This window comes from Aulonocara sp. 'chitande type north' Nkhata Bay, linkage group LG23, assembly GCF_057382095.1.
Source record: "Aulonocara sp. 'chitande type north' Nkhata Bay isolate Kocher_YH1m ecotype deep benthic linkage group LG23, A_spYH_male_GT1.1, whole genome shotgun sequence".
Lineage (NCBI taxonomy): Eukaryota > Metazoa > Chordata > Actinopteri > Cichliformes > Cichlidae > Aulonocara > Aulonocara sp. 'chitande type north' Nkhata Bay.
This window is the reverse complement of record NC_141365.1, coordinates 30,349,055-30,367,322: the sequence shown is the minus strand read 5'-3', so window position 1 is coordinate 30,367,322 and position 18,268 is coordinate 30,349,055. Positions and strand designations below refer to the sequence as shown.

The window sequence follows — 18,268 nt, the reverse complement described above, 5'->3', positions numbered from 1 at the left end:
TTGTGTGTTTTTGTAATTTGTTGTGGGGTTTTTAAATTTGTTGTGGGTTTTTGTAATTTGTTGTGGGGTTTTTTAATTTGTTGTGAGTTTTTGTAATTTGTTGTGGGGGTTTTTGTAATTTGTTGTGGGGTTTTTTAATTTATTGTGGGGTTTTGTAATTTGTTGCGGGTTTTTGTAATTTGTTGTGGGTTTTTTTAATTTGTTGCAGGGTTTTAATTTGTTGTGGTTTTTTAATTTGTTGCGATTTGCACTTCCCAGCCACCGTAGAATTGCGGGGCACCACACGTTGGCTCCCAAATGACTCCTACCTGTTATTTCTTCTAGGACACTTTGTCCAGGTAGGGTTAGGAATGTCTTTGCATTGGAAGCGGATGAACAAGGGCTGATAATTGGTTATCAGCAGCTCCCGAGCTGAGTCTCTGGAGGTTGCCTGGAGTTCCTTTGCCAACAGGGTCCATGGAGAGGGATAATTTGAAGTCATTCTTGCCTGACTGTTAAGTTGGAACAAGAAGTCTATGCAAACCAAACTTGGGTTGGACATCGTATCTGCATTAAGTCAAGATGTTGTTGAGAGTAGACTTTGGAGAGTGGCGCGAATTCGACGAGACAATTGGCAGACTTGTAAGGGCTGGTGGCTGAGCGTTAGAACTGTCGCCTGCCACATGTGAATCACGAAATCAGAAGGTAGTGACTTGTAGCCTCACGCAAGCGATGTGCTTTGATGCGCAGTACGTGGCAGAGTTTGTGCATCCATTTTAAGCGTCTGGAGAGGAGAGTTTGGACAGTAGCGCGAATTCAGCGGGACAATTGGCGGACATGCAAGGGTTGTTAGCTCAGCGGTAGAATTGTCGCCTGCCATGCGCAAGTCTCGAAAACTGGCGGTGTTGAGCTCTATCCTCACGGGAGGAATGTTTTGATGCGCAGTTCGGCCACACATTTTTTGGATGTCCTGTCACACCCTTCACCTCCAAGACGGCAGCTCATCCTGGGCTTGAAGAACTGGCAACTCTGCTTCATTTGTTGACGGCTTCAAGGAATGGTCCGTTTTGGGGGGAGATGGTGCCTTGAGGCTCTCTTGATACACAGTACGTGGCAAAGGCAACCCATCCATTGTCTACCGCTTGTCCCTTTCGGGTAAGGCGGAGGTGGGGCAAAACACAGTTTCCCTGACCGGGAATCGAACCCGGGCCGCGGCGGTGAGAGCGCCGAATCCTGACCACTAGACCATCAGGGAGCTGCCACAGAGGTGTCTTGATGAGTGACGCGTGGGTGTATCGGGCTACATTTTCCGCTGCGCCTCGAGAGGAGCGCTTGGGCAATGGCGCGAATTCGTTGAGAAAACTGCCACGTGTGTGAGCATTGGTGGTTCAGTGGTAGAATTCTCGCCTGCCACGCGGGAGACCCGGGTTCGATTCCCGGCCAATGCACGGTTCCTTTATGCGTGGGGTCTTGGGGGGCATTAAGTTTGTTCTCGGTCACGGCCAGACGGCATCAAGATTTGGAACAAGAAGCCTGTGCAAACCAAACTTGGGTTGGACATCGTATCTGCATTAAGTCAAGATGTTGTTGAGAGGAGACTTTGGACAGTGGCGCGAATTCGGCGGGACAATTGGCAGACTTAGAATTGTCGCCTGCCAGCGCCAGTGGGTGACTGAATATATGTTTACAGACATTGCTGGTAAACCCGTGTGTCTTATTAGTGGAGCTAATGTGGCTGTAATTAAGGAATTTAACTTAAGACGGCACTACGAGACACTACCAAACAGGTAAGGTGTAATTGTATTATGAGCCATAGTGCTTGGTCTGTTTGTCCCATGTAAATCAATTGCAGTTAGAGGCTACATTAATTTTCTTTCTGTAAGCACTTATTGAAATTATCTGAGCACATTACAAGTACATATTTGCTTACTCTGTATGCTCAAATGTGGCCCGTTATAGCCAACAGAAAAAAAGCGGAGGCCCGAAAAACAGGTGGGGGTCCTCCACCACCACCACTCACAGAGGCTGAGCAGTTGGCCCTCAGCCAAAACAGTGGGCGCCCTGTGGCCGAAGGCATCTCTGCGGGGACATCCTCTGAGTCAATAACCCCGCAAGACACAAGTGCCTACATAAGGGGTAAATTCAAAATAATACATGATGTGCATACATCCTTTCTTCACAGTCACCTTTGCAGTGCTACTCATTCATTTGATAAACTCTTTACCATAATGGATTATTTTGTAGTGAAGTTATTTTCCTACTGATTTTGCCTTGCCTCAGTCTTGGTTGTCTTTGAGAGCATAATGACAATGAAGTGTAAGGTGATTGGTATGTTTGTTAATTGCCATTTGGTCCCTTGTAAGTTATAAGTGACCTGTATAAACCTCATATTCTATCAGTTGATGGTGATGGTGTACTGCATCTGGTGCAGCCTCCTGTTGAGCCAGACCAACATGCAGTTGTGAGTAATACTCCACAGATTATATGAGTTTACAGTAGAACAGCAATGTTGTTAATTTCTTTACTACAGGAAAATAATGAAGAAACATTGACAGCTGTTACAGAGGAGGAAGCAACAGAGACACTTTATGAGGTTTACATCTTTTAATACTTTGTGTACAGGAAACACAGGCGACCAATAAAGCCAGTTGAACAAAAAATCTGTTTATTCTTCTTTCAACATGTTGAGGTGATGGGTCAAAGGAAATGATTGTGACATATGGTGTCTCTGACTGCGCTTCCATCTTGTATGTCCGTGGGAGGGTCAGGATGTTCATGGTTTGGATCACTGCTGATGTTTGGTTCAGAAGGACAGTGTTCTCCTCTAATTGTGGCAATGTTGTGAAGAATCACACATGCCACAATAATGTCACATGCCCTTTCTGGGGTGACCCTGAGTCTTTGCAGGCACTGGAACCGGGCCTTAAGCATTCCGATAGTCATTTCAATTCTGGCTCTTGTCCTGCAATTAGCCAGATTATATCGCTGCTGTGGGCCCGGTTCAGGGTCAGGGTAAGGGGTAAGCAAATAGGGTAAACATGGATACCCCCTATCACCAAGCAAGTAGCCAGTGAACTCTCCTAAGACAGAAGGGTACACTTCAGTTCAAATGTCCCTGAAGCAATTGGTCTTTATATATTTTAAAGTATTCTCAACTCACCATGTCCAAATTTTGTGCTCAGTGTACATTCACGGAATATTTGTGAGTCATGGACAGAGCCTGGCCACTTGGCTTCCACATTTGTGATAATGTTGGCAGCATCACATATGATCTTCACAGTGCAGAGAACACAAATTAGCATCCATTACTATAATGAAATAATTTGTTAGTTTGAAATGCTACAGGGAACTATGTACCTGTACATTAATGCTGTGGAAAGACTTCCTGTTCACATAGTCTCCTTCATTTACTGAAGGAGCAATGATTGGAATGTGAGTGCCATCTATACAGCCAATCACGCCTGGGAACCCTGAAAATAAATGTGCAATTTAAGTAGTAGTCCAAGTATCACCACATCATACATTAAGTTTTGGTCATCCTGATACCTGCAATTTTGTGGCATCCCTCTTTGATAAATCTTGTGGGTCTGTGACCGGGGAACACCACAGACGAGTACAGGAGACGTTTCAGTGCAACTGTAACATTCCTGACTGCCCGACAGACGGTAGCCTTGGAAACGTGCTCAGCGTCACCAATATTATACAGAAAGCTCCCGTTTGCAAGAAACCGAAGTGCAATACAAATAATATGTAATGAACTGAGAGCATGTCCGCGATGTGTCACATGCGTAATATATGGCCTGAGGATGTTATCCAAATAAATTATAGATTGTGCTGAGAAACGGTAACGTTCGCACAGAAAATCATCAGGAAATGATAAAATGTCCAAACGCGCTCTGATCACTCTCTCCCGGCGGAGAGCTCTGCGGAGAATTTGGGCTTCACGATCTACTGGCTCTTCAAGGAAGTGGCACGCCATGTCCGACACTTCCTACTGTCAGGTTTCCGACAAAGGGGCGGAGACAGTCAGGGTTAGTTGTAGTAAACCTGCTAGGGGGCAGGTTAGCTTCACGGAGTGTGTCGTCATAGTGACTCACTCAGGCTGCAGCTGAACTCGCTTTGTGAAACCGAAAACCCAGAGTTTTCGTTAACTCAGGGTATACTTACTCAGTTTTTCCACTAAACCGGCTTCCTGAAACAGGGCCCTGGGCTTGAAGAACTGGCAACTCTGCTTCATTTGTTGACGGCTTCAAGGAATGGTCCGTTTTGGGGGGAGATGGTGCCTTGAGGCTCTCTTGATACACAGTACGTGGCAAAGGCAACCCATCCATTGTCTACCGCTTGTCCCTTTCGGGTAAGGCGGAGGTGGGGCAAAACACAGTTTCCCTGACCGGGAATCGAACCCGGGCCGCGGCGGTGAGAGCGCCGAATCCTGACCACTAGACCATCAGGGAGCTGCCACAGAGGTGTCTTGATGAGTGACGCGTGGGTGTATCGGGCTACATTTTCCGCTGCGCCTCGAGAGGAGCGCTTGGGCAATGGCGCGAATTCGTTGAGAAAACTGCCACGTGTGTGAGCATTGGTGGTTCAGTGGTAGAATTCTCGCCTGCCACGCGGGAGACCCGGATTCGATTCCCGGCCAATGCACGGTTCCTTTATGCGTGGGGTCTTGGGGGGCATTAAGTTTGTTCTCGGTCACGGCCAGACGGCATCAAGATTTGGAACAAGAAGCCTGTGCAAACCAAACTTGGGTTGGACATCGTATCTGCATTAAGTCAAGATGTTGTTGAGAGGAGACTTTGGACAGTGGCGGGACAATTGGCAGACTTAGAATTGTCGCCTGCCAGCGCCAGTGGGTGACTGAATATATGTTTACAGACATTGCTGGTAAACCCGTGTGTCTTATTAGTGGAGCTAATGTGGCTGTAATTAAGGAATTTAACTTAAGACGGCACTACGAGACAAAAGAAGAATGGTCCGTTTTGGGGGAAGATGGTGTCTTGAGCCTCGCTTGATACACAGTACGTGGCAAAGGCAACCCATCCATTGTCTACCGCTTGTCCCTTTCAGGTAAGCCGGAGCTGGGTCAAAACACCGTTTTTAGGATCTCCTGTGGCACTCTTCACCTCCAAAACCCGTTCAGGGCTTAAATACCTGGGGACTCACCTTTGTTTGTCCAAGCTGAATTTCATTTCTGTGCAGCTTCGAGAAATCGTCCATTTTCAGGTTCCCTGTCAGCCTCGTTGGCGCAGTAGGCAGCGCGTCAGTCTCATAATCTGAAGGTCGTGAGTTCGAGCCTCACACGAGGCATGTGTTTTGGTACAGAGTTGGTCCATCCATTTTGTACCTCTTCTACCCATTTCGAGGACGCTGGAGCCTTACGGTGTGTTCACACCGAACGCGATGGACGCGAATAGAGCGTCAGGTTTACATGTAAAGTCAATGGAAAGGCGCGATGACGCGCGATTGCGGGTCCCGCGAAAATTCGGAAGCAGATTTGCGTCGCGAAAACGCCAAAACGCGTGAAACGCGCGTCAGTGTAGCGCGTCTGGCGCGTTTGACTCGCGAATAAAACCACGCGCGTGAGTTTTTGTGTTGCATTTTGTGCATACGCGCGTTTCGCGTCTACCGCTCGAGTTGGAAAAATCTGAACTCCAGCGTCAAATCGCGCCGCGACAACCAATCAGGAGCCTGGTGACGTGGCTGTTACCTAGGTCAAAGGGGCAGATCCAGCCAAAGCCTTTCATACTTCAATGGAGGGGAAGGCTAATCAATGCGGTAGCAAACAACTCGGAGCTGTACGACACCAGCTGCTTTCAGTACCGAGACAGGAATAAAAAGGACCGAGCTTGGAGGAAGATATGTGAAGAGATCGGGCAACCTGGTAAGTTCATTCATTTCTCTTTTGAAAGTTTTCACTGACCCGGGAAGCCGCACAAAAGCTAGCAAGCCACCGCTATTTTCCCACTGACGTACAAATACCGTTCTGCTTTTATGCATGTTATCATTTAGGAATATATTTTATTGTTTATTAATAAACAGCACACAGTGGTCCCGCTGTTCATCCCTCACTGCTTTGCTTTTTCGCTGATTTTTTATTGCACAGTACAGCATTGCATTCTGCAGCCTGATTGACAAATCTCCTGCGCTTGCCAAATTTATCACGTTTGGTTTTGATAACCATCGCGTCCAATAGAAAAAACAGCACAAAAACACCCATAACTGTGAGCCTCATTCGGAAATAGACACCTGCACCGTGAGGGAAAAAGGCGCACGAAAGTGGCGGGCAGATGAAGACAAACCGCGGCATAATAATACTTTTACGTTTTGCAATCTACAAAGGTTTGCACTTTGAGAATCAATTGTGAGAACTGTGACCAGGGGCTAGTTATTCTGAGAACCCCTGCAATAAATGAGGGACCACTGTCTACTCTACGATTATTATATCCAACCTGTTAACATTTAATACTGTATTGATAGAACCAACTGATTCTGCAGCAGAGCATCCCCAGTCCCTGAGCTCCTGCTGCTGCACCCACAGATATGTACAGCAAACACTGATACCTTTTTAGTCGGTGGGATTCCCTTGTGATCACCTTTACTAAATATCTACAACCAATCTGATTATATCCTGTTATTGTTTTTTTTTTTTTTCAATGTTGAAATTAAAATCTAGTAGCAGCCTTCTCATTTCTTTGTGTTTTGTGCTGTTTTACAGGCCCACAGAGGAGGACGGCTCCGAGGCAGATGAGGGACGGGTCCCAGGACGGTCCATCGGCGGTGGAGCTGGCCATCCTGGAGTCCCTGAAGAGGCCACACCAGTCTCCAATGGAGCATTTCCTCCTCAGCCTTGTTCCTGCTCTGGAGAGCAGCTGGTCCTTTTTATTCCTGTCTCTCTGTAAATTCTTATATTTTATATATTTATGTTTAATGTTTTTCTGTTTGAGACTTTTAATATTATTTCAAATAAATGTTTATAATGACTAATGTCTCAGTTCTACTACACAGCAAATGTTGGCACACGACTTGACACATGTAGAATTTATTTCATATTATACTAATGACAAAATATACTGATACAGTGGGATGCAGAAGTTTGGGCAACCTTGTTAATAGACATTATTTTCCTGTATAAATTGTTGGTTGTTACAATAAAAAATGTCAGTTAAATATCATACAGGAGACACACACAGTGATATTTGAGAAGTGAAAAGAAGTTTACTGGATTTACAGAAAGTGTGCAATAATTGTTTAAACAAAATCAAGCAGGTGCATCAATTTGGGCACCACAAAAAAGAAATGAAATCAATATTTAGTGTATATCAATGTGTGTGTCTCCTATATGATATATGGGGTGCCTTTGTCTGGATGTGCTTCCCATCCAGAGCTGCACAGCACAGAGGAAAGTTCCAGCGCTCCTGGAATCCCTCTGTGATGGAGCGCCAGTCTCCAGGTGAAGGCACAGCCATGAAGTCGTCCACTAGACAGTCCCAGATGGACGTCGCTGCCTTGGGGGTGATCTGGCTCACCGTGGACACACCGACTCTGAAACTGAACGCGATGGTCCTGAAGGAGTCCCCGGTGACAAGGAACCTGGACAAAATTGTTCAAAATCAGTATTATGTGTACTGCAGTTACAAAATACATTATTCAAATTCCAAAATACTTTTGTGATGTCAGATTTAAATCACAAAACATGAATCTTACATAAAACCTTTTGTAATTATAAGGATAATTACAAAATGTATATTAGATAATATCTAAAACAGTTGTGTTTTGTTTTAACTTTAACATATCATAATTTGATTGGTAGCAACTTTCACAACTACAGTGAGCCAATCACTCATAATTCCTAAACATGTCAATCAGGTAGGAATGAAGTGAGACATTAATAGAAATAAAGAGTTGTATGTTGACATGTAGCCCTTTCCTTGCTTAAATCATTAATATTTTTGAAAAATTAATCTGTGATAAGACATAGCTTATCAAGATAGAACCATGTAACTAGAGATGAACCAAACTGTTCACAGTTTTATCTAACTCTGTTTTAATAAAGGCTGTGACCCCTGCTATAGAGTCTGACAGCTGCAGGGATTATATACAAATATTCAACTATCCCAGAATTAAACCAGGTCTAAATAAAAAGGAGTGAGTATCACTACAAGGTTAACTCAGTGGTCCTAATGCTCTAGTTTGATATCAGCAAACACCGAGCGCATACATTGATGTGACACCACAGCCATGCTATCATTCAAACACTGATAACAGCATAAATCGAATTAAATCGGGACTTGATGAGAGCTTCTGAGTATCACTAGAAATATTATAAAGAGTCGTCTTTGTACCACAGTTTGCTTTCAGTAAACACCGACAGCATTCACTGTTAGCATAGCACATCCATGTTAGCAGTGTATAACTGGATGGATTAGCATATTAGCACAGATATCAATAAAGGACTACCGTATTAAATAGTTTTACTAACCTCAGGCAGACGGACAGGCGCTCTGCAGGTGGGATTGAGCGTCTGTAGTTGGTGTCTAGGCGGGCGATGCTGGGACCGACGAGGGAAAGCAGGTCCTCAAACTGGCCGACGGTGATAGCGCTGGAATCGGCCGTCATCCAGGCGCAGCTCCTGGAGCAAGTGGTGAAACTCACCAAACTGCTCATGCCTCTGGAGGACCTGATGGACCCAGGTACGGCGAGGACGTCTTTTACGCTGCTGCTCTGCTCTCCACAGTACATAGAGAAGGGAGACTCTCTCTTCAAGCGCTAGCTCGATAGCTGCCATCTTGCAAAGATACCGGTCTGGCACAACTCCCTCCCACATTCCTCCCACATTTCCGGTTCACGCGCGTCAAAATATCATATTTTGACGCGCGATGGATTTTTCTTGGACACGCGTTGAGACGCGAATGTACACGCGTCAAATTAGGGGCGTTTGGGGCGTTTTATTCGCGTCCATCGCGTTCGGTGTGAACACACCGTTAGAACCACTCCTTTGTAGTGGATTTTCAGCCTCCTCCGATGCGAGATCTAGAACAGGGATCAATCCAAATCATTCTGCCATTGACCGTGGAAAGCCTTCCCATCTGTTTGATTTCAAGACTCACACGTGGCAGGCGATCCTCCCCTATGGATGTGTGCCGGCCCTCTGAAACCACTTCATCCAACTTTCACCACAATTCCTCTTTCTTTTCTCAGGTCAGAATTGCGGGGCACCACACGTTGGCTCCCAAATGACTCCTACCTGTTATTTCTTCTAGGACACTTTGTCCAGGTAGGGTTAGGAATGTCTTTGCATTGGAAGCGGATGAACAAGGGCTGATAATTGGTTATCAGCAGCTCCCGAGCTGAGTCTCTGGAGGTTGCCTGGAGTTCCTTTGCCAACAGGGTCCATGGAGAGGGATAATTTGAAGTCATTCTTGCCTGACTGTTAAGTTGGAACAAGAAGTCTATGCAAACCAAACTTGGGTTGGACATCGTATCTGCATTAAGTCAAGATGTTGTTGAGAGTAGACTTTGGAGAGTGGCGCGAATTCGACGAGACAATTGGCAGACTTGTAAGGGCTGGTGGCTGAGCGTTAGAACTGTCGCCTGCCACATGTGAATCACGAAATCAGAAGGTAGTGGCTTGTAGCCTCACGCAAGCGATGTGCTTTGATGCGCAGTACGTGGCAGAGTTTGTGCATCCATTTTAAGCGTCTGGAGAGGAGAGTTTGGACAGTAGCGCGAATTCAGCGGGACAATTGGCGGACATGCAAGGGTTGTTAGCTCAGCGGTAGAATTGTCGCCTGCCATGCGCAAGTCTCGAAAACTGGCGGTGTTGAGCTCTATCCTCACGGGAGGCATGTTTTGATGCGCAGTTCGGCCACACATTTTTTGGATGTCCTGTCACACCCTTCACCTCCAAGACGGCAGCTCATCCTGGGCTTGAAGAACTGGCAACTCTGCTTCATTTGTTGACGGCTTCAAGGAATGGTCCGTTTTGGGTAAACATGGATACCCCCTATCACCAAGCAAGTAGCCAGTGAACTCTCCTAAGACAGAAGGGTACACTTCAGTTCAAATGTCCCTGAAGCAATTGGTCTTTATATATTTTAAAGTATTCTCAACTCACCATGTCCAAATTTTGTGCTCAGTGTACATTCACGGAATATTTGTGAGTCATGGACAGAGCCTGGCCACTTGGCTTCCACATTTGTGATAATGTTGGCAGCATCACATATGATCTTCACAGTGCAGAGAACACAAATTAGCATCCATTACTATAATGAAATAATTTGTTAGTTTGAAATGCTACAGGGAACTATGTACCTGTACATTAATGCTGTGGAAAGACTTCCTGTTCACATAGTCTCCTTCATTTACTGAAGGAGCAATGATTGGAATGTGAGTGCCATCTATACAGCCAATCACGCCTGGGAACCCTGAAAATAAATGTGCAATTTAAGTAGTAGTCCAAGTATCACCACATCATACATTAAGTTTTGGTCATCCTGATACCTGCAATTTTGTGGCATCCCTCTTTGATAAATCTTGTGGGTCTGTGACCGGGGAACACCACAGACGAGTACAGGAGACGTTTCAGTGCAACTGTAACATTCCTGACTGCCCGACAGACGGTAGCCTTGGAAACGTGCTCAGCGTCACCAATATTATACAGAAAGCTCCCGTTTGCAAGAAACCGAAGTGCAATACAAATAATATGTAATGAACTGAGAGCATGTCCGCGATGTGTCACATGCGTAATATATGGCCTGAGGATGTTATCCAAATAAATTATAGATTGTGCTGAGAAACGGTAACGTTCGCACAGAAAATCATCAGGAAATGATAAAATGTCCAAACGCGCTCTGATCACTCTCTCCCGGCGGAGAGCTCTGCGGAGAATTTGGGCTTCACGATCTACTGGCTCTTCAAGGAAGTGGCACGCCATGTCCGACACTTCCTACTGTCAGGTTTCCGACAAAGGGGCGGAGACAGTCAGGGTTAGTTGTAGTAAACCTGCTAGGGGGCAGGTTAGCTTCACGGAGTGTGTCGTCATAGTGACTCACTCAGGCTGCAGCTGAACTCGCTTTGTGAAACCGAAAACCCAGAGTTTTCGTTAACTCAGGGTATACTTACTCAGTTTTTCCACTAAACCGGCTTCCTGAAACAGGGCCCTGGGCTTGAAGAACTGGCAACTCTGCTTCATTTGTTGACGGCTTCAAGGAATGGTCCGTTTTGGGGGGAGATGGTGCCTTGAGGCTCTCTTGATACACAGTACGTGGCAAAGGCAACCCATCCATTGTCTACCGCTTGTCCCTTTCGGGTAAGGCGGAGGTGGGGCAAAACACAGTTTCCCTGACCGGGAATCGAACCCGGGCCGCGGCGGTGAGAGCGCCGAATCCTGACCACTAGACCATCAGGGAGCTGCCACAGAGGTGTCTTGATGAGTGACGCGTGGGTGTATCGGGCTACATTTTCCGCTGCGCCTCGAGAGGAGCGCTTGGGCAATGGCGCGAATTCGTTGAGAAAACTGCCACGTGTGTGAGCATTGGTGGTTCAGTGGTAGAATTCTCGCCTGCCACGCGGGAGACCCGGGTTCGATTCCCGGCCAATGCACGGTTCCTTTATGCGTGGGGTCTTGGGGGGCATTAAGTTTGTTCTCGGTCACGGCCAGACGGCATCAAGATTTGGAACAAGAAGCCTGTGCAAACCAAACTTGGGTTGGACATCGTATCTGCATTAAGTCAAGATGTTGTTGAGAGGAGACTTTGGACAGTGGCGCGAATTCGGCGGGACAATTGGCAGACTTAGAATTGTCGCCTGCCAGCGCCAGTGGGTGACTGAATATATGTTTACAGACATTGCTGGTAAACCCGTGTGTCTTATTAGTGGAGCTAATGTGGCTGTAATTAAGGAATTTAACTTAAGACGGCACTACGAGACAAAAGAAGAATGGTCCGTTTTGGGGGAAGATGGTGTCTTGAGCCTCGCTTGATACACAGAACGTGGCAAAGGCAACCCATCCATTGTCTACCGCTTGTCCCTTTCAGGTAAGCCGGAGCTGGGTCAAAACACCGTTTTTAGGATCTCCTGTGGCACTCTTCACCTCCAAAACCCGTTCAGGGCTTAAATACCTGGGGACTCACCTTTGTTTGTCCAAGCTGAATTTCATTTCTGTGCAGCTTCGAGAAATCGTCCATTTTCAGGTTCCCTGTCACCCTCGTTGGCGCAGTAGGCAGCGCGTCAGTCTCATAATCTGAAGGTCGTGAGTTCGAGCCTCACACGAGGCAGGTGTTTTGGTACAGAGTTGGTCCATCCATTTTGTACCTCTTCTACCCATTTCGAGGACGCTGGAGCCTTAGAACCACTCCTTTGTAGTGGATTTTCAGCCTCCTCCGATGCGAGATCTAGAACAGGGATCAATCCAAATCATTCTGCCATTGACCGTGGAAAGCCTTCCCATCTGTTTGATTTCAAGACTCACACGTGGCAGGCGATCCTCCCCTATGGATGTGTGCCGGCCCTCTGAAACCACTTCATCCAACTTTCACCACAATTCCTCTTTCTTTTCTCAGGTCAGAATTGCGGGGCACCACACGTTGGCTCCCAAATGACTCCTACCTGTTATTTCTTCTAGGACACTTTGTCCAGGTAGGGTTAGGAATGTCTTTGCATTGGAAGCGGATGAACAAGGGCTGATAATTGGTTATCAGCAGCTCCCGAGCTGAGTCTCTGGAGGTTGCCTGGAGTTCCTTTGCCAACAGGGTCCATGGAGAGGGATAATTTGAAGTCATTCTTGCCTGACTGTTAAGTTGGAACAAGAAGTCTATGCAAACCAAACTTGGGTTGGACATCGTATCTGCATTAAGTCAAGATGTTGTTGAGAGTAGACTTTGGAGAGTGGCGCGAATTCGGCGGGACAATTGGCAGACTTGTAAGGGCTGGTGGCTGAGCGTTAGAACTGTCGCCTGCCACATGTGAATCACGAAATCAGAAGGTAGTGACTTGTAGCCTCACGCAAGCGATGTGCTTTGATGCGCAGTACGTGGCAGAGTTTGTGCATCCATTTTAAGCGTCTGGAGAGGAGAGTTTGGACAGTAGCGCGAATTCAGCGGGACAATTGGCGGACATGCAAGGGTTGTTAGCTCAGCGGTAGAATTGTCGCCTGCCATGCGCAAGTCTCGAAAACTGGCGGTGTTGAGCTCTATCCTCACGGGAGGCATGTTTTGATGGGCAGTTCGGCCACACATTTTTTGGATGTCCTGTCACACCCTTCACCTCCAAGACGGCAGCTCATCCTGGGCTAGAAGAACTGGCAACTCTGCTTCATTTGTTGACGGCTTCAAGGAATGGTCCGTTTTGGGGGGAGATGGTGCCTTGAGGCTCTCTTGATACACAGTACGTGGCAAAGGCAACCCATCCATTGTCTACCGCTTGTCCCTTTCGGGTAAGGCGGAGGTGGGGCAAAACACAGTTTCCCTGACCGGGAATCGAACCCGGGCCGCGGCGGTGAGAGCGCCGAATCCTGACCACTAGACCATCAGGGAGCTGCCACAGAGGTGTCTTGATGAGTGACGCGTGGGTGTATCGGGCTACATTTTCCGCTGCGCCTCGAGAGGAGCGCTTGGGCAATGGCGCGAATTCGTTGAGAAAACTGCCACGTGTGTGAGCATTGGTGGTTCAGTGGTAGAATTCTCGCCTGCCACGCGGGAGACCCGGGTTCGATTCCCGGCCAATGCACGGTTCCTTTATGCGTGGGGTCTTGGGGGGCATTAAGTTTGTTCTCGGTCACGGCCAGACGGCATCAAGATTTGGAACAAGAAGCCTGTGCAAACCAAACTTGGGTTGGACATCGTATCTGCATTAAGTCAAGATGTTGTTGAGAGGAGACTTTGGACAGTGGCGCGAATTCGGCGGGACAATTGGCAGACTTAGAATTGTCGCCTGCCAGCGCCAGTGGGTGACTGAATATATGTTTACAGACATTGCTGGTAAACCCGTGTGTCTTATTAGTGGAGCTAATGTGGCTGTAATTAAGGAATTTAACTTAAGACGGCACTACGAGACAAAAGAAGAATGGTCCGTTTTGGGGGAAGATGGTGTCTTGAGCCTCGCTTGATACACAGTACGTGGCAAAGGCAACCCATCCATTGTCTACCGCTTGTCCCTTTCAGGTAAGCCGGAGCTGGGTCAAAACACCGTTTTTAGGATCTCCTGTGGCACTCTTCACCTCCAAAACCCGTTCAGGGCTTAAATACCTGGGGACTCACCTTTGTTTGTCCAAGCTGAATTTCATTTCTGTGCAGCTTCGAGAAATCGTCCATTTTCAGGTTCCCTGTCAGCCTCGTTGGCGCAGTAGGCAGCGCGTCAGTCTCATAATCTGAAGGTCGTGAGTTCGAGCCTCACACGAGGCAGGTGTTTTGGTACAGAGTTGGTCCATCCATTTTGTACCTCTTCTACCCATTTCGAGGACGCTGGAGCCTTAGAACCACTCCTTTGTAGTGGATTTTCAGCCTCCTCCGATGCGAGATCTAGAACAGGGATCAATCCAAATCATTCTGCCATTGACCGTGGAAAGCCTTCCCATCTGTTTGATTTCAAGACTCACACGTGGCAGGCGATCCTCCCCTATGGATGTGTGCTGGCCCTCTGAAACCACTTCATCCAACTTTCACCACAATTCCTCTTTCTTTTCTCAGGTCAGAATTGCGGGGCACCACACGTTGGCTCCCAAATGACTCCTACCTGTTATTTCTTCTAGGACACTTTGTCCAGGTAGGGTTAGGAATGTCTTTGCATTGGAAGCGGATGAACAAGGGCTGATAATTGGTTATCAGCAGCTCCCGAGCTGAGTCTCTGGAGGTTGCCTGGAGTTCCTTTGCCAACAGGGTCCATGGAGAGGGATAATTTGAAGTCATTCTTGCCTGACTGTTAAGTTGGAACAAGAAGTCTATGCAAACCAAACTTGGGTTGGACATCGTATCTGCATTAAGTCAAGATGTTGTTGAGAGTAGACTTTGGAGAGTGGCGCGAATTCGACGAGACAATTGGCAGACTTGTAAGGGCTGGTGGCTGAGCGTTAGAACTGTCGCCTGCCACATGTGAATCACGAAATCAGAAGGTAGTGGCTTGTAGCCTCACGCAAGCGATGTGCTTTGATGCGCAGTACGTGGCAGAGTTTGTGCATCCATTTTAAGCGTCTGGAGAGGAGAGTTTGGACAGTAGCGCGAATTCAGCGGGACAATTGGCGGACATGCAAGGGTTGTTAGCTCAGCGGTAGAATTGTCGCCTGCCATGCGCAAGTCTCGAAAACTGGCGGTGTTGAGCTCTATCCTCACGGGAGGCATGTTTTGATGCGCAGTTCGGCCACACATTTTTTGGATGTCCTGTCACACCCTTCACCTCCAAGACGGCAGCTCATCCTGGGCTTGAAGAACTGGCAACTCTGCTTCATTTGTTGACGGCTTCAAGGAATGGTCCGTTTTGGGTAAACATGGATACCCCCTATCACCAAGCAAGTAGCCAGTGAACTCTCCTAAGACAGAAGGGTACACTTCAGTTCAAATGTCCCTGAAGCAATTGGTCTTTATATATTTTAAAGTATTCTCAACTCACCATGTCCAAATTTTGTGCTCAGTGTACATTCACGGAATATTTGTGAGTCATGGACAGAGCCTGGCCACTTGGCTTCCACATCTGTGATAATGTTGGCAGCATCACATATGATCTTCACAGTGCAGAGAACACAAATTAGCATCCATTACTATAATGAAATAATTTGTTAGTTTGAAATGCTACAGGGAACTATGTACCTGTACATTAATGCTGTGGAAAGACTTCCTGTTCACATAGTCTCCTTCATTTACTGAAGGAGCAATGATTGGAATGTGAGTGCCATCTATACAGCCAATCACGCCTGGGAACCCTGAAAATAAATGTGCAATTTAAGTAGTAGTCCAAGTATCACCACATCATACATTAAGTTTTGGTCATCCTGATACCTGCAATTTTGTGGCATCCCTCTTTGATAAATCTTGTGGGTCTGTGACCGGGGAACACCACAGACGAGTACAGGAGACGTTTCAGTGCAACTGTAACATTCCTGACTGCCCGACAGACGGTAGCCTTGGAAACGTGCTCAGCGTCACCAATATTATACAGAAAGCTCCCGTTTGCAAGAAACCGAAGTGCAATACAAATAATATGTAATGAACTGAGAGCATGTCCGCGATGTGTCACATGCGTAATATATGGCCTGAGGATGTTATCCAAATAAATTATAGATTGTGCTGAGAAACGGTAACGTTCGCACAGAAAATCATCAGGAAATGATAAAATGTCCAAACGCGCTCTGATCACTCTCTCCCGGCGGAGAGCTCTGCGGAGAATTTGGGCTTCACGATCTACTGGCTCTTCAAGGAAGTGGCACGCCATGTCCGACACTTCCTACTGTCAGGTTTCCGACAAAGGGGCGGAGACAGTCAGGGTTAGTTGTAGTAAACCTGCTAGGGGGCAGGTTAGCTTCACGGAGTGTGTCGTCATAGTGACTCACTCAGGCTGCAGCTGAACTCGCTTTGTGAAACCGAAAACCCAGAGTTTTCGTTAACTCAGGGTATACTTACTCAGTTTTTCCACTAAACCGGCTTCCTGAAACAGGGCCCTGGGCTTGAAGAACTGGCAACTCTGCTTCATTTGTTGACGGCTTCAAGGAATGGTCCGTTTTGGGGGGAGATGGTGCCTTGAGGCTCTCTTGATACACAGTACGTGGCAAAGGCAACCCATCCATTGTCTACCGCTTGTCCCTTTCGGGTAAGGCGGAGGTGGGGCAAAACACAGTTTCCCTGACCGGGAATCGAACCCGGGCCGCGGCGGTGAGAGCGCCGAATCCTGACCACTAGACCATCAGGGAGCTGCCACAGAGGTGTCTTGATGAGTGACACGTGGGTGTATCGGGCTACATTTTCCGCTGCGCCTCGAGAGGAGCGCTTGGGCAATGGCGCGAATTCGTTGAGAAAACTGCCACGTGTGTGGGCATTGGTGGTTCAGTGGTAGAATTCTCGCCTGCCACGCGGGAGACCCGGGTTCGATTCCCGGCCAATGCACGGTTCCTTTATGCGTGGGGTCTTGGGGGGCATTAAGTTTGTTCTCGGTCACGGCCAGACGGCATCAAGATTTGGAACAAGAAGCCTGTGCAAACCAAACTTGGGTTGGACATCGTATCTGCATTAAGTCAAGATGTTGTTGAGAGGAGACTTTGGACAGTGGCGCGAATTCGGCGGGACAATTGGCAGACTTAGAATTGTCGCCTGCCAGCGCCAGTGGGTGACTGAATATATGTTTACAGACATTGCTGGTAAACCCGTGTGTCTTATTAGTGGAGCTAATGTGGCTGTAATTAAGGAATTTAACTTAAGACGGCACTACGAGACAAAAGAAGAATGGTCCGTTTTGGGGGAAGATGGTGTCTTGAGCCTCGCTTGATACACAGTACGTGGCAAAGGCAACCCATCCATTGTCTACCGCTTGTCCCTTTCAGGTAAGCCGGAGCTGGGTCAAAACACCGTTTTTAGGATCTCCTGTGGCACTCTTCACCTCCAAAACCCGTTCAGGGCTTAAATACCTGGGGACTCACCTTTGTTTGTCCAAGCTGAATTTCATTTCTGTGCAGCTTCGAGAAATCGTCCATTTTCAGGTTCCCTGTCAGCCTCGTTGGCGCAGTAGGCAGCGCGTCAGTCTCATAATCTGAAGGTCGTGAGTTCGAGCCTCACACGAGGCAGGTGTTTTGGTACAGAGTTGGTCCATCCATTTTGTACCTCTTCTACCCATTTCGAGGACGCTGGAGCCTTAGAACCACTCCTTTGTAGTGGATTTTCAGCCTCCTCCGATGCGAGATCTAGAACAGGGATCAATCCAAATCATTCTGCCATTGACCGTGGAAAGCCTTCCCATCTGTTTGATTTCAAGACTCACACGTGGCAGGCGATCCTCCCCTATGGATGTGTGCCGGCCCTCTGAAACCACTTCATCCAACTTTCACCACAATTCCTCTTTCTTTTCTCAGGTCAGAATTGCGGGGCACCACACGTTGGCTCCCAAATGACTCCTACCTGTTATTTCTTCTAGGACACTTTGTCCAGGTAGGGTTAGGAATGTCTTTGCATTGGAAGCGGATGAACAAGGGCTGATAATTGGTTATCAGCAGCTCCCGAGCTGAGTCTCTGGAGGTTGCCTGGAGTTCCTTTGCCAACAGGGTCCATGGAGAGGGATAATTTGAAGTCATTCTTGCCTGACTGTTAAGTTG

At 47.3% G+C, this 18,268-nt stretch overlaps 1 protein-coding gene, 1 long non-coding RNA gene and 14 other non-coding genes across 16 annotated transcripts; 10 read left to right on the top strand and 6 right to left on the bottom strand.

The window, feature by feature from the left end:
* Nucleotides 1-1,162: 1,162 nt before the first annotated feature.
* trnae-cuc (transfer RNA glutamic acid (anticodon CUC)) lies at nt 1,163-1,234 on the bottom strand. The gene has a single exon. It is a non-coding gene; the product is annotated as a tRNA-Glu (tRNA).
* Nucleotides 1,235-1,356: 122 nt separating this feature from the next.
* On the top strand, nt 1,357-1,427 carry trnag-gcc (transfer RNA glycine (anticodon GCC)). Its single transcript has one exon. It is a non-coding gene; the product is annotated as a tRNA-Gly (tRNA).
* A 2,934-nt stretch (nt 1,428-4,361) lies between these two features.
* trnae-cuc (transfer RNA glutamic acid (anticodon CUC)) lies at nt 4,362-4,433 on the bottom strand. Its single transcript has one exon. It is a non-coding gene; the product is annotated as a tRNA-Glu (tRNA).
* A 122-nt stretch (nt 4,434-4,555) lies between these two features.
* trnag-gcc (transfer RNA glycine (anticodon GCC)) lies at nt 4,556-4,626 on the top strand. The gene has a single exon. It is a non-coding gene; the product is annotated as a tRNA-Gly (tRNA).
* A 590-nt stretch (nt 4,627-5,216) lies between these two features.
* Nucleotides 5,217-5,289, top strand: trnam-cau (transfer RNA methionine (anticodon CAU)). The gene has a single exon. It is a non-coding gene; the product is annotated as a tRNA-Met (tRNA).
* Nucleotides 5,290-5,365: 76 nt separating this feature from the next.
* LOC147302176 (uncharacterized) lies at nt 5,366-6,966 on the top strand. Its single transcript, XR_015127272.1, has 2 exons — nt 5,366-5,863; nt 6,698-6,966. It is a non-coding gene; the product is annotated as an uncharacterized LOC147302176 (long non-coding RNA).
* A 333-nt stretch (nt 6,967-7,299) lies between these two features.
* LOC147302175 (uncharacterized) lies at nt 7,300-8,954 on the bottom strand. Its single transcript, XM_086283966.1, has 2 exons — nt 8,462-8,954; nt 7,300-7,572 (listed from the first exon to the last, which is right to left on the bottom strand). The coding sequence occupies exons 1-2, from the start codon at nt 8,719-8,721 to the stop codon at nt 7,302-7,304; spliced, it is 531 nt and encodes a 176-aa protein (XP_086140092.1). The 5' UTR covers nt 8,722-8,954; the 3' UTR covers nt 7,300-7,301.
* Nucleotides 8,955-11,318: 2,364 nt separating this feature from the next.
* Nucleotides 11,319-11,390, bottom strand: trnae-cuc (transfer RNA glutamic acid (anticodon CUC)). Its single transcript has one exon. It is a non-coding gene; the product is annotated as a tRNA-Glu (tRNA).
* Nucleotides 11,391-11,512: 122 nt separating this feature from the next.
* On the top strand, nt 11,513-11,583 carry trnag-gcc (transfer RNA glycine (anticodon GCC)). The gene has a single exon. It is a non-coding gene; the product is annotated as a tRNA-Gly (tRNA).
* Nucleotides 11,584-12,184: 601 nt separating this feature from the next.
* trnam-cau (transfer RNA methionine (anticodon CAU)) lies at nt 12,185-12,257 on the top strand. The gene has a single exon. It is a non-coding gene; the product is annotated as a tRNA-Met (tRNA).
* Nucleotides 12,258-13,442: 1,185 nt separating this feature from the next.
* On the bottom strand, nt 13,443-13,514 carry trnae-cuc (transfer RNA glutamic acid (anticodon CUC)). The gene has a single exon. It is a non-coding gene; the product is annotated as a tRNA-Glu (tRNA).
* A 122-nt stretch (nt 13,515-13,636) lies between these two features.
* On the top strand, nt 13,637-13,707 carry trnag-gcc (transfer RNA glycine (anticodon GCC)). The gene has a single exon. It is a non-coding gene; the product is annotated as a tRNA-Gly (tRNA).
* Nucleotides 13,708-14,308: 601 nt separating this feature from the next.
* On the top strand, nt 14,309-14,381 carry trnam-cau (transfer RNA methionine (anticodon CAU)). Its single transcript has one exon. It is a non-coding gene; the product is annotated as a tRNA-Met (tRNA).
* A 2,423-nt stretch (nt 14,382-16,804) lies between these two features.
* On the bottom strand, nt 16,805-16,876 carry trnae-cuc (transfer RNA glutamic acid (anticodon CUC)). The gene has a single exon. It is a non-coding gene; the product is annotated as a tRNA-Glu (tRNA).
* A 122-nt stretch (nt 16,877-16,998) lies between these two features.
* trnag-gcc (transfer RNA glycine (anticodon GCC)) lies at nt 16,999-17,069 on the top strand. The gene has a single exon. It is a non-coding gene; the product is annotated as a tRNA-Gly (tRNA).
* A 601-nt stretch (nt 17,070-17,670) lies between these two features.
* trnam-cau (transfer RNA methionine (anticodon CAU)) lies at nt 17,671-17,743 on the top strand. The gene has a single exon. It is a non-coding gene; the product is annotated as a tRNA-Met (tRNA).
* The last annotated feature ends 525 nt before the right edge of the window (nt 17,744-18,268 follow it).